Source organism: Convolutriloba macropyga, chromosome 9, assembly GCF_964194025.1.
Source record: "Convolutriloba macropyga chromosome 9, txConMacr16.3, whole genome shotgun sequence".
In the NCBI taxonomy this organism is placed as follows: Eukaryota; Metazoa; Xenacoelomorpha; order Acoela; family Convolutidae; genus Convolutriloba; species Convolutriloba macropyga.
The window spans coordinates 12,024,652-12,039,573 of NC_134476.1; the positions used below are offsets into that span (position 1 = coordinate 12,024,652).

General features: G+C 34.1%; 1 protein-coding gene across 2 annotated transcripts in view; it reads right to left on the minus strand.

The window, feature by feature from the left end:
* LOC142345606 (mitochondrial adenyl nucleotide antiporter SLC25A24-like) overlaps nt 1-14,922 on the minus strand; it is a 32,722-nt gene that overhangs the window by 7,298 nt on the left and 10,502 nt on the right. For both annotated transcript variants that reach the window (XM_075397741.1, XM_075397742.1), the window contains 4 exons: nt 9,768-9,855; nt 8,858-9,044; nt 1,379-1,537; nt 296-448 (listed from right to left, as the gene is read on the minus strand). In XM_075397741.1, coding sequence (XP_075253856.1) covers nt 296-448; nt 1,379-1,537; nt 8,858-9,044; nt 9,768-9,855 — 587 coding nt within the window. The remainder of the gene's footprint in view (nt 1-295; nt 449-1,378; nt 1,538-8,857; nt 9,045-9,767; nt 9,856-14,922) is intronic.

Sequence of the window (14,922 nt, forward strand, 5' to 3'; positions counted from 1 at the left end):
TTATAGAAAGGAAACAAAGAAAGAATTAATTTCTCCTTCAACTAAAATCAAAGTAGACATTTCTAATTTCATAACAATAAACACAGAGAGTGACCCACTAGAAATTTGCCCATAATTTAAAAAGAAGCATAACCATGAACACAAACTACTTCCAATTCTAAATGCACAGAATTGTATGGAACTTTGTTTCTAAGATTGTTCAATGCAATCTATTTACTAGCTGTATCACTTCATCTTACTATTGACCAAAAACTTTTATCACTATAAACGACAGCTGCATTACAAAACGATGAACCTTTTCATAAGTGAGGAATTTGATGGCAGACTCCGGGGCTATTTTGAGGACATTCAGTCCATTACCACGCCACAGTCCACTTAATCCGCCCTCAGACAACAACTGGCGCAGTCCTGAGAAAACTCCCAAGGGGTTTTTGGAGGAGGAATGCACCTGGAACATGAACAAGTATCATCTATAGGGTATCAAGTATCATTCTAACTCATTACATAACTAAATGAACGGGAGAGGGAAAATTTGTAAAATTTAATGTTTTAGCCTGTCATTTTGGATCGGTTCCTTTTTAAATCTGCTCTAAAAAGTATAGCGTTCATTTACCAATTTTGGTACATCCTTTGTCCAATATATCTTAAAGTTATTTAAGGTCATAAGCGTAAACGAAATGTAAGCACAAGCGTGAAAAGGTAAGAAATAAGAAACAGAAGTCCTCAAATAAGAAACAGAAGTCCTCAAAACATCGATCGGCGAAAAAATCAGAACTAAAAAAAGCCAAAGTAGCATAAAGTTCCTAGCCCCAAATAAATCAGAGGGTTGGAGCAATAAGCTTAAAATTTCACATGAAGACGTTTGTGTGAAACGAGAATTGAATTAGGGCTTTTCTGTTATGTTGGTTAAAAATGAAAGCTGGTTTATAAAAGTTATGAGCGCAAGGCCATTTTAAATGGTAATTTTGTGATAATTGTAGATCTATGCGATCAGCGTCGACCGGGATGTTCTGATTAGATGGACGACATCCATGTTGTCCACCAATAATAGTCCGTTTTTTCGATCGGAACTCAATTTATCATACTTGTGGCCACGGTATGTACAAATGTTCATTCATTTCTTCCGTTTGAGACAACAAGAATATCATAATTCATTCTTATAGTCACGTTTTTGAACAAATCAAAATTTTGCAACACTTAAAAATCAACTTTTTGCAATACTTGAAAATCAACTTTTTGCAAACCCTGATATCAGCTATGCTTTAAAACCAAACAATCGCCATCTTTCAACATATATGGTCTATGTTGCATACAGTACATAAAGCCATCTTTAAATATCTAACATTCTTTTTTCTCCAATGACAAGGATAAAACTCACTTGTAAAAGGACTTTCAGTCTGTCTATAGGTGCTGTGCATGTCCTAGATACTGCACCAGCTGCCCCTCCAGATATAAGAGTGTTCACCAGTCTCAAACCAGCCTTCTCCTGCTCCGGCAGCTCGTCTGGCACTCGCAAATCATCTCCAACGTCCAGATTCTGAACGGAAAAAAATCTCATCAAGTTAACTTCCCTGAACTCAATGATGACTAAAAATATAAGTTTACTAAATCGAACATAGCCGTCGCCTGAAAATAGCCGCGATAGACGCTTGTGGCCTTCCATGGAATTGAAACAACTAAAGAAATATGATAGACAGATTGACCACCAGTCCTTTAATAGACCACTAGACTTTTTGGGTTAGATTCGGACTGTCAATTTTATGAGACACATACGCTCTATAAGGAACAAGCCGCAATAGAGCTTTTTCCAAAATAATATTTGAAATCCAAAACTCAAGACTAACACTCAAGAACTAGGGTATATAAGTTTGGCACTACTTAGATGCACAGTACTGATCTTTAACTAGTAATTTTCATAAAATTTGTGTAAGTGAGTTCAGGTCATTTTTTGAGTGAGGTAAGTCACGCAATTGACCTTAAAGCAGAATAAATGACTTCACGCACACAAATTTTAACTGCAAAGCAGTAAAGTCACTGGAATTGAAAAAGTCAGTGATCGCAAGAATAATCGATGGAGATGACGAATTAAAAAACATAGCAGGACAAGTCCTGAAGTACAATTCAAAGAATTTTCAATGACAAAACAAACAACTAGACCTAGAACGGACTATGATGGTTAAGAAAAGAATTCAATAAAAAATTGATAAAACAGTAAAAATCAAAATGAAATTGCCGCATGTGAACAAAAAACCCCTAGCGAGAAAGCGAATTTTTGTTCAAACACCGTTTTCTCACTCTGATTTAAAATTAGAGCAAAAAAACTTCACGCTGCAAAACCACTCGCTATTTTGCTCCAATTCCTGTTTCGGCGCGACCAAAATCACTACTCCTTTTCAACTTCAAAAATCATGAAAATGTGTGAACAGATCTTAAAAAAACATAACCGGAAGAATTCCGGAAACGACTCGAAGGAGAAAATAGCCTACAGTTATGACTAAACAACTAGAGCAACTATTGTGAACCGTGAATCTCCACAAATAACATAAAAAGTCAAGGAAGAATAGAAACGGCATTCAAAAACAAATTGAACAAAAAACTATAAACTTAATTTTTTTAACTTGAGTTTTTTTTAATAGTACAAGAAAACATAAAGCCGAACAAAGTTTCTTTGCAATTAAAGCAATGAAAAGCTTAAAAAACAATGGGCAAGTCATAATAGGCTAAGAAACTTATCTAAGATTTACAAAAAAAGACAAACTGCAAAAAAATAAGAAAAATGATTCAAAATTTCTCAATTTTTCTGTCAATTTTCCTTAAAAAAATGATAAATACCTAGAAAAATTTAGTCCATCTTATTCTTTGGTATCTAAATAGTCCTTAAATAACAAGCTTCTATTCAAATCCCACTTGAAGATTTTTCCCACTCCAAAAAATAAGAAAACTGGTTTGAAAATTCTCAATTTTTCTCCAAAATTTCCCAAGAAAAAAATAATTGATACTAAGAGAACTTTGGTCAATTGGTAACCAAAAATATCTTAAGTAACAAGCTTCAATTCGATTCCCACTTAAAGCATTAAAACAAAAAACAGGCAAAAAATCATTAAATTTTGTCTAAAAATCAGCAAAACTGATCAAAAACATCTAAATTAGCATTTAACTCAAATTCCCATTTTGAAACGTTCAATTCCTATCGAAACAAGCCTAAAACTAATACATACAATATCATAATCAAACCCATAATTATCAAAAGTTGCAAAAAACTGCTTTTAAAAGCCGCAAGTGAACAAAAAAATTTCGCTCGCTAAGAGAAATTTTTTTTACACATTAATTTCTCGCTCTCTCAAGAACAGCGGTATGCACAAAAACCACTCTCTTTTCGCTCCGCTCTTCACTTTTGTTCAGCAACAAAATCACTCCAAATTTTCACGCGTTTCATTTCCCGCTTCAAAAATCACTACAATAAAATTGATTAAAAAAGGACTTCTCTCCAATACTCCTCTTCGAGTCGTAAAAAGACAGCGCCCCAATACAATTCAAATTCATTGAAATTTAAAAAAATCTTAGCAGGAAAAATCCTGACGTACAAATCAAATAACTTTCATTGACTAAACAAAAAACTAGACCTAGAACGTACTATGAGTGAATTGGGGAAACCATTTCTAAAAAAATTATATCGAAAAAATAAAACATAACCGACAAAACCTCGGAAGAATTGCTCTCGAAGGACTAAAAAATTAATACAAAAAAAGAGAAATTCAAAGTCAATGTAGGAACAAAAAAACCAATAGCCAAAAATAGAAATTTGGTTTAAACAAGAAATTAGGCCTACAATGAACTGTGAATGGATTGGAAAATCATTTAGACAGAAGATCCGATCCAAAATATCGAAAAAACAGTAAAAAAATTAAAGTGAAATTGCCGCAAGTTAACAAAAAACCACTACCAAGAAAGCGAATTTTTGTTCAAACACCGTTTTCTCAATCTGCTTTCAACTTAGAGTGACAAAATTACCACTCGCCGCAAAGCCACTCGCTTTTTTGTTCCCCTTCTGGTTTCGGCGTGACCAAGATCAATACTCCGATTTGGCTTCAAAAATCATGAAAATGTGTGAACAGATCTTTAAAAAAACAGCGCCACAATACAATTCAAATTCTTTAAATCGTAAAAACAACGATGTATCCAATAATAGGCGCTATCGCTTCGCGGCTATTAATTACTAAACATAACCGACTGACGTCGGGCGAATTGCTCTCAAACAACCGGTTGTCTTCGTCAACAGCTAGCCACGGTATAGTGACCTCGGGGCACTACATCTTTATCCCGTTTCTGAAGACGAAAGTCAAATGGGTCAGACGAAAAATCGGCCAAGCGAAAAATTGCATAAAAGAAAAAAAGGATTAATAAATTTGCTACAAATTGCCTTTGACAGCAATTAACAATGGTTTCCTAAAAAGTGCCTGTTAGATGAGTTACGATAAAAAACATTTCAACTATAACTCATTGATAATGAGGATCAGAGATGACACTACGCAAAGAAGATGACATTACGAAAGACATCAATATCTTAAGAACCAATTAATTGTCTCAAGAGACTATCCGGTATCCCTGTTTTCAGCCAGAAATGGTTTCACAGGCTCAAAGATCCATACATTTCGAACACACAAATTTTCCAAAAATTTGAAAAGTTGAAACTTTATCCTAAAATTTCTAAAACTGGAGTCATAACAAAAGTTGATGACAATCCCATTAACTCTAGAAACTATGCAGCAGCTTATTATCAAAATTTGGAGGAGGTTCGAGCGCCTCTGTTGCCGGAAAAAAATCAACAACATGAAAAATTGCAAACATTTCAAAAAATTGCTTAAATTCGTGATATTTAAATCTTGAAGAACATTCCATTACATCTCTGAACCATGCAGTAATATATTATCAAACCTTAGAGGAAGTTCCGCCGCCCTTGATGTTAAAATCTTGCAAGAAACTCCATTTAACCAAAAAACTATTCAGTAACCTATTTTCAAACCCTAGAGGAGGTTCCTTGGCTCTTGAGGCTGAAAAAATTTAAAAAACTACAAAAAATTTCAAAAAACTTGAAAAAAGCAAGTTCTATCAAAAAAGTTGCTATAATTTGTGACATTAAAAAGTTTAAAAACTATTCCATGGCCATTAAAAATTTGTCAGTAACTTATTATCAACCCCCTTAGGATGTTTTCTGGCTCCTGGGTCTGGAAAGACCTGAATAAGGAAAAAAATGTCAAAAAATTTGAAAATTGCAAGTTTGTCAAAAATTGCTAAAATGCGTGATGTTAAAATGTTGAAACCATTCCATTACCACTAGAAACAATGCAATAACCTATTATCAAACCCTTGAGCAGGTTCTTTGACATATAGGGCTGAGAAAAATCAAAAAATGTCAAACATCAAATGGCACGAGGGTAGATTGGGCGGGGGGGGGCAACACGGGTGGGGGGAGGTACAGCGCGGTGGGGGGGGGGGGCAACAGCACGGTGGGGGGGCAACAGCACGGTGGGGGGGGGGGGGGGGGTTTGGGGCAACGGGGGGGGTCAACAATGGGGGTGTCTTCAACATCTAAGAACCGCCCTTCACACCATAAGTAACATACCCGGCAGATTGCCGGAAAAAAGCTACCGTTGATTCCCATAACTCTATTGGGATTGAAAGAAAAGAAAATATCAACAAAAATTGATTTTTGTATAAAAATATTTTCAAGTGCAATTTATTTTGATGTCATTTCGTAATTGAACATACTCTTGTCTCTCATTGAGAGGCTACAGGGTCTAGTATCAATACCAATAAGCATTATAGATAGTACCTAAAACTTATGAGAACAAAAAGTACCGGGCATCTAAAAACGGTCTGTATGGGTTTATCCCGTTTCTATGTCTGACTTTGATTTTTTCATACTGACTCCCTTCATTGTGAATTGCTTTGCTGAGCAGCTGCTGTTTAAAAGGACTTTGAGCAGAATGACAGAAGAGTGAAACTAGCCTAGAGAAGTCAAAAAGATTTCACAGAAAATGTCGAAAAAGCGGCAAAATGGGTAAAGTGAAAAAAAAGTTCGACGAAGTAAAAAACATAGCAGGACAAGTCCTGACGTACAATTCAAAGAATTTTCATTGACTAAACACAAAAACTAGACCTAGAATGGACTATGAGTGAATTGAGAAAACCATTTTTTAAAAAATCAGATAAAAAAATAAGAAAAAAAAACAGAAAATCAATGTCAAAATACCGCATGTGAACAAAAAACCACTAGCGAGAAATGAAAATTTAATTCAACCAAAAACTAGGCCTAGATTGACCTGTGAATGGATTGGGAAAACCAGTTAGAAAAAAATCCGATCCAAAAAATCAAAAAAACAGTAAAAATCAGAGTGAAATTGCCGCATGTGAACAAAAAACCACTACCGAGAAACCGAATTTTTGTTCAAACACCGTTTTCTCACTCTACTTTAAATTAGAGCGAAAAAAATTCACGCCGCAAAACCACTCGCTTTTTCGCTCCATTTCCTGTTTCGGCGTGACCAAAATCACCACTCCAATTTGACTTCAAAAATCATGAAAATGTGTGAACAGATCTTAAAAAAAAGACAGCGCCCCAATACAATTCAAATTCTTTGAATTGTAAAAAACATAACAGGACAAGTCCTGACGTACAATTCAAAGGATTTTCATTGACTAAAAAAACTAGACCTAAAACGGACTATGAATGGATTGGAAAAACCATTAGAAAAAAATCCGATCTAAAAATTCGGAAAAAAAACAGTAAAAATCAGAATGGAATTGCCGCATGTGAACAAAAAACTTCTAGCGAGAAAGAGAATTTTTGTTCAAACGCCGTTTTCTCACTCAACTTTAAAAATAGAGCGAAAAAAATTCGTGACCAAAATCACTACTCCAATTTGACTTCAAAAATCATGAAAATGTGTGAACAGATTTTAAAAACAGCAGGACAAGTCCTGACGTACAAATCAAAGAATTTTCATTGACTAAACAAAAAACTAGAGCTGGAATAAACTATGAATGGATTGGGAAAACCATTTAGAAAAAAAATCCTATCCAAAAAATCCAAAAAACAGTAAAAATCAGAGTGAAATTGCCGCATGTGAACAAAAAACCCCTAGCGAGAAAGCGAATTTTTGTCCAAACACCGTTTTCTCACTCTGATTTAAAATTAGAGCAAAAAAACTTCACGCTGCAAAACCACTCGCTATTTCGCTCCAATTCCTGTTTCGGCGTGACCAAAATCACTACTCCTTTTCAACTTCAAAAATCATGAAAATGTGTGAACAGATCTTAAAAAAAACATAGCCGGAAGAATTCCGGAAACGACTCAAAGGATAAAATTGCCCAGACTTATGACTTAATAAATAGAACCACTATTGTGAACCCTGAACCTCCACAAATATCATAAAAATAAGGAAGAATAGAAACGGCATTCGAACACAAATTGAACAAAAAAACTAGAAAAACTTAATGAATTTTTTTAATAGTAAAAGGAAGCATAAAACCGAATAAAGTTCCTTTGCACTTAGAGCAATGAAAAGTTCGCAAAACAATGGGCAAGTCATAATAGGCTAGGAGACTTCTCAGACTTAAAAAAAAGCGAATCACTCCAAAAAATAAGAAAATTGGTTTGAAAATTCTCAATTTTTCTCCAAAATTTCCCAAGAAAAAAATAATTGATACTAAGAGAACTTTGGTCAATTGGTAACCAAAAATATCTTAAGTAACACGCTTCAATTCGATTCCCACTTAAAGCATTAAAACAGAAAAAGGCAAAAAAGCATTACATTTCGTTTAAAAATCAGCAAAACTGATCAAAATCCTCCAAATTAGCAGTAAACTCAAATTAACTACTCGAACACTTCAATTCCTATCAAAACAAGCCTAAAACTAATACACTATCATAATCAAACTTCATAACCATCAAAAATTGGAAAAAACTGCATTTAAAAGCCGCACGTGAAATTTTGCTTAGAGAAAATTTTTTCACACATCAATTTCTCGCCCTCTCAAAAACAGCGGTATGAACAAAAACCACTCTCTTTTAGCTCCACTCTGCACTTTTGTTCAGCAACGAAATCACTCCAAATTTTTTCACGCGTTTCATTTCCCGCTTCAAAAATCACTCCGATAAAATTGATTATAAAAAGGACTTCTCCAATACTCCTCTTCGAGTCGTAAAAAGACAGCGCCCCAATACAATTCAAATTCATTGAAATGTAAAAAATCTTAGCAGGAAAAGTCCTGACGTACAAATCAAAGAACTTTCATTGACTAAACAAAAAATTAGACCTAGAACGGACTATGAGTGAATTGGGGAAACGATTTCTAAAAAATTCATACAAAAGAAACAGAAATTCGATGTCAAAATAGGAACGAAAAAACCAATAGCCAGAAATAGAAATTTGGTTTAAACAAGAAACTAGGCCTACAATGAACTGTGAATGGATTGGAAAATCATTTAGTCAGAAGATCCGATCCAAAAAATCGAAAAAACAGTAAAAAAAATTAAAGTGAAATTGCCGCAAGTGAACAAAAAACCACTACCAAGAAGGCGAATTTTTTCAATCTACTTTCAACTTAGAGTGACAAATTTACCACTCGCCGCAAAACCACTCACTTTTTTGTTAAAAAATCGTTGATTTTTTAATCTTTTTTCTTTGAATTGTAAAAAAGACAGCGCCCCAATACAATTGAAATTCTTTGAATTGTAAAAAATAGGAGCGCTATAATAGCCGTCTGAAAAGATGAGGGCGGCTATTTCTGAGAAGATGAGGGCAGACTTTCGCCATTATAAAATGTGAACGTGTTTTAATATAAACGAAAGTACCGATCCGTGTCTCCAGTAGCTGATTATGTCCTCGACATTATCTGTGGGGTGCAACAGGTGGTAGTCTCTCCACTGTTCCCATTCTATACTCGCCAACTCACTCCCCCCTCCTCTCCCTCCATCCTCGTTCTCACTCTTACTCTCATTTTTAGACAGAGAATTGCTCGTAGTCTGCTGTCGGTGAATTCTAAACAGAATCCATTACAGCCGATAGGCAAAAAAGGTTACAACACTCTGATAAAGTCACCGAAAAGATATGGAATTCGTCGCTGACCGCGCAGCCGTTCAAGATTAAGCCAGATATAAGTGACTAAAACAGAGTTACGTAACCTTGCTTGAAACACGATCTTTAAAAGATTTAAAATCTGACACTGCGCAGATCCGGCATTTTAAAACTTGTACACGAGTGTTTGAATCAACTGTCAATTGTTTCAAGTTCACTTCAACAGAGAACCAAATTACAGGTTCACTGTCTCAAAGTAAATCAGTTGATCGAACATTTATTAACGCTTCGCTTGGTTCAGCTTCATATCGTACTAATCTCCCAACAGACTTTAAGTCCAGCCCCTAAGAACTTTAAGTTCTGTTGAATTATCTGATGTAATGATGTAACTTTCTCCATTCTGAGTTATTTTTGTTATGTATTTACGTCGTCTTGTTTGTAAAAAAACTTCAGCTTCTGTTTGCATAATTAATTTAACTATAGGTAACGTGCTTGACATCGATTAAAAATCAAAGTTCTTACTCTGCCTCTAACTATTAGTATCATTACCAGCATTTCAGGAATTTCAGTGTTTCCTTATTTACTAATGATCTCGTGAACTAGAACTTCCCGGCTCTTTACACGAAGTATACTCATGAAGATATTTGCCCGGGAGCTTACAAAGAAGTTCCGCATACAAGAACTCACTTGTCTAGAAGGTTTTCAGCTTCCGACTGCGAAATGTCAATGCCCAGATCCGCGAGACCATTTCGGATCTCATTGATGTTTATTCTACCTACAACACAATATCTACTCCTGCCATTTTAAAAAAACGGGACAAGACTGGACGTCAAATGTAATCAAAAATAAAGATAGTATCCACACACTAGGGGATAAATGAACATTATACATCACTTTTTCATATCAGTACTCAAGCGAATTTGACCGCCCGTAGAAGTTCGAGAGCATCATCGAACATTCATGGAATATAACAAAGCTAAGAGGTTCGATAATGTGAATTCGCAGATAATGCTCAGACCCCGAATCGTCATATAGAGAAGTACATTCAACTAGTCCCGCAAACTTTCACTGATCTCAAAAAAATTGACGAAAAAAATGAGAACTAGATTCATCGCTTTCACAATGATTGAAAAATTAAAAAATAGTTTTTAAACTTTGTGGGTACATATTTAAAAACTTTATGAAAGTACTCAAATCAAAGAATTTTAGGCCGTACAGTTGTATTCCAACGCAGAGTATTGATTAATTAATGCTTGCCTCTAAGAATTTTTAGTAGTGCAAGTATTAAATGACAATAGCAAACGGAACAGTACAAATACAGCTGCATGAACACAGAACGGTCAGCTAAAATGTTTATGCGAAGTAATATCAATTGTATTTTGAAACATTTTAGTACAAAAAGGCACCAGGAATTAGCTATTGTGATATCAACCAAGCGAAAGGCAAAAATGTCATCAGAAGTATCAAAAAGGCAACTGCTTGCTATTTTCACTCCGGAGAAGCCGTAAGCGTAAAATCCACAAATAGGTAGTCAAGTTAAGAAAAAAAAGCTTATTTGGTTGCAAAAAGCAACTGGAAATTAGGAAAAAAAATTGACCAAAATTTCTATTAAAGTATTAGTTTTTGCATTTTCCACCTCGAAAAGAGTTTAAAACTCAATTTTGAACAAGCACAAATTCAGCATATATAGCAGTGAAAATGAAAAAGCGTGATATTCAAGGAAGAACAGAGAAAAAATTTTTAAAAATGTTTTAATGTTTCTGCAATTTTTTCTATACCAATACTGCGCTTTTTTGCTCCAAGAGCGTATTTTTGAATACACTAGTTGGAAAATGGTCACCCTTCGATTGAGTTTTCAGATAAATTCTGCTCTTTTTACATCAGAAACGCTTACAATCAATTGATAAAAAGTAGTACAGTCATATTTAGGCAGACAGAACCACAACTGCCTTTTTATTGATATTCAATTTTCTTCTGACAAAACGACAATAATTTTATCAACTGTGACAACCTTGAGCCGCGATATAGAAAAGTTATACTTCGAGAAAATATTGAGCATTAAAGTTTTATTATCAGCTGTACTTAAGGTAAAGTGAGGCCAATGGTAGCTACAAGAAAAACTCTAGGCAGTAACCAGTTCTTATACTTCACAGTTAAATTTAAGACAAAGTTAAACTTAAGTGTTCTACAAATGCAAGACTGGAATATCCATAAGCAACAAAAACAAAGAGGCTCGCTAATGCACGATGGCACAAAATGTTCCCGTCCCGCTCATCCGTTATATAATCGCAATTGTTTACCAATTGAAGCAGAGATAGACTGCCTCTAAAGAAGTAGCTCAAAATTGGCCATTTGAACATTGATAGACTATTAAAAAAGGACTAACGTATACACAAAAAAAATCATACCAGTGAGATACTAACAATCAAACAAAAGACAAGACAGACATGAACTCAACTCCAATGCAATTTCTCAAGTAGAAAAAAAAACAGATTATCAATTGAACATTTAACTTTACAAACAAAGCAAAAAATGAGTCCAAAAGTGAGCACATAAGTAAGAATAAATGATCAATGCCCTATGCACTCACTTAGAAATCAAAGTTGAGGATCGGATCAAATTCAGATAGAGCTTACCGAAGCTATGGTAACTAGCGAATGAAGTAATTCATGTTTGCCCTCTGATTAAAATTCCAATTTCATGAAAAATTGTCGTGCAAATCAAGCACAACCTTAGAGTAAACACCAAAAACTGAAACTTTGGAGCACAAGCACGTAGGATTGCGCAAGAAACACTTAGATCTTGTAAGGACAAGAAACTACGGGTCGACAATACAAAATTGAAGGACAAAACTATTCCTATATCCGTTATTTTTTTTAAAAAATTAAAAACTATTTTAACCATTCGTTGCAGAATGAACACATTCAGATGTTTCAATTGACAAATCCAAATGTAAAGAAATAATAGTAACAAAAACAAAATTGATAAAAAACAAATACAAATGAAAACAATTAAAAGGCGTCAATCTGAAATCAATGAAAATATTTAAATGGCGTCAATTTCAAACCAAGGATTAGCCAACAATTAAAGGGGAACTACTTTATATCAGATATGCTCATTAATGACTTATGAAAGTTAAATAGGATTGAAGGGCAGGACAACAACAATAACAATTGAAGCCCAAAGATCTCAAATTCACATTTTTGAATAAGCGTCAGACATAACTATTAGGCTATGATTCCGGCCATTTATCAGTTTCCAATATGTCAGAACTGCAATCACTGAGATCTTTTATAACTCAGACAGTAGCAAACCTAAAAAACCATCTAAAAGGATAACTCAAAAAATTTTTAAAGAAATAAATGTGTTCAAACAAATCAAGTCCTTTAACTATAAATGATTGACATTATGTAGACATATTAGAAATGGTTAGAACATCAGAGAACTCTCAGTATTTGGACAATATAAATAACGGACAAAATTTAATGAAATCACGTAGTTTCAAAGTCAACGAAGCCCGTTTTCCAAAACTAAATTTTCTCAGAAAAAGCCCGTAAGATTGAGTATGAAACAGCTAGCACCCCTTCTGCACAATTTAGAAGTCGACTTATCAATATTGAGGGGAGATTTTTTAATCATAATCTGTTATAAATTTTGAAAACCAATTTAACCATTTTAAAACCATTCGCTATTAAATGACATTCAATAATTTCAGTACTGCACTCTAGACAATTGGTGTTGTAAAGAATCAGAATAATTAGTAGGTCCTATTAAAAACAACCAAATTCAAGCTATGAAAAACAAAGTGTTCACAACGAAATATAGACGAAACTCTAACAAATGGGGTCATTTTAAGTTTTATATCAATGAGTGAATACCAATTGAAGGGACAATCAGGTTTATATATGCCTAGTTTTTGAATTATGAAGACTTTAATACACGAGAATGAAGGAAAAGCCATCAAAAAATTAAAGAACTCCAAAAATTCAATGTCCAGTCATTAGGATCACAAGCTATGAACTCTGAACATTCATAAGCTCCATTCAATCCACAAATAAAATCAGGTAAGCAGTTCACTACTCGGACAGTGACACACTACACAATAAAAAAAACAAATATAGTCAAAACTTTAGCAAACTTTCACTTGCACAAAAAATTTAAAGTAATCATCCAACAAACTATAGACTGTGAAGTTTATTTCAGTTCGTTCAAATTTTGTGAAAAATTCAGTCAGAGCTGTCAGTATTAGGACTCAGTAACAATACAAAAAACAAAACATACTTTAATGGAAAATTAGTATCAAAGTCAAAATTATTAGTTTCCGCAGATCAATTAACACAGCATGTTCGCCGTTAAAATTGATGCATCGGATTTAATACACTTTGCCAGAAAATCACGAGAAAAAAAAACAAAACAAAAATTAAATGGCAGCAAAAATTACAACAAAAAATGGCTCTAAAAACGGAAAATCGAGATCTGAATGCAAACCTGTTTTATTCCAAAAAGCCACAATGTGACACAAAGAGCCTCGTTTTGCTGAAATCTTACTAAAACCTGTAAATATTGAATAAGTTGACATAATTGAGCACGAATTAACACAAATATTTTTTAAAAAGTCGAAAAAGTGGAAAAAAAAATTAATGTGAAAAGTAAAATAATCACAAAAAAAATCACGAGCAAAAATCTCGCTAACTCCTTAAAAAAGACGAAATTTCGAAAAAGCTTTTGAAACTCACGCACTACGCTGGAAGTGCTTCTAGTGATACCAATCACAACTCTGTACGATATATCAATCGCCCAAAATTGACTGAACAAAAAACCAGTTACCAAATAGTTCCTCTCTCCCACAGGTAAGCTCGGAACACCTACAGAAGTCAAAAAATTTATCAAAGTTATGTTTCCCAATATTGTAGCGTTACTGAATTGTGAGCATTTCAGCTATCTAAAGAAAAGTTGAAGAAATGAGTTCAACCGTTGTGCAAAACAGTTGGTGCATCAAAGGTTGAAGTTCTGCAATGACAAAAAGCTCCCAAAACTCAATGAAAAGTGATTGCTAATTGATGAATACGCGTGAAATGGGCAAAACTAAAAATTCTTAGAGAGTCAAAAATTATTGAGAAGATCATTGTAAGCTAGTTTATCAAAATACTATTTAAAAAAATAACAGCTGGCAGATTGCCAGAAAAAAAGTCACAATAGCTTCTTAGATCTGCATTCTCAAAAAGATAAGTAAAGCAAACAGATAAAAAAACAGATAAACTACTGTTATTAAAGCTGAGATGTTTTATTTTGAATAGGAATCTTTTTAACTTATTGCAGCTTTTATCAGCTGCTTCAAATTTTTTTTAAAAAAATGAGCAAACTTCAAGGTGAAATTGCCGCATGTGAGCAAAAAACCAAAATCGATTAAAATATTTGCTCAAAAAAACGCTTTTTTGCTCCACTACTTTAAAACTTCATTGGAAAAATTTAAGGTCGCAGAGCCACTCACTTTTCCCTCCATTTCCTGTTTCAGCGAGACGAAAAACACTTCTCGAATTTGAATGCAAAAATCATGAGAATGTTTGAACAGATCTTAAAAACAACCGGAAGAGGTCCGGATAATCTCGAGGCGGAAAACTGACCATCCTCATTGAATTGATGAACTGCCGAGTTGATGACACAAAACTTTATGAAACCATAACAGGAAATTGTCCATGAAAACACAAAATGACCAAAACAGAAAGCATCCGATAAAATTTTTTTGCAACATCAAGTTGCAACTCCAAAAGTACAGGTAAGACCTGGTAACACAGAAATACAGGTAGTTCGAAACAACATAACAGATCAATTGAAAGAAGTG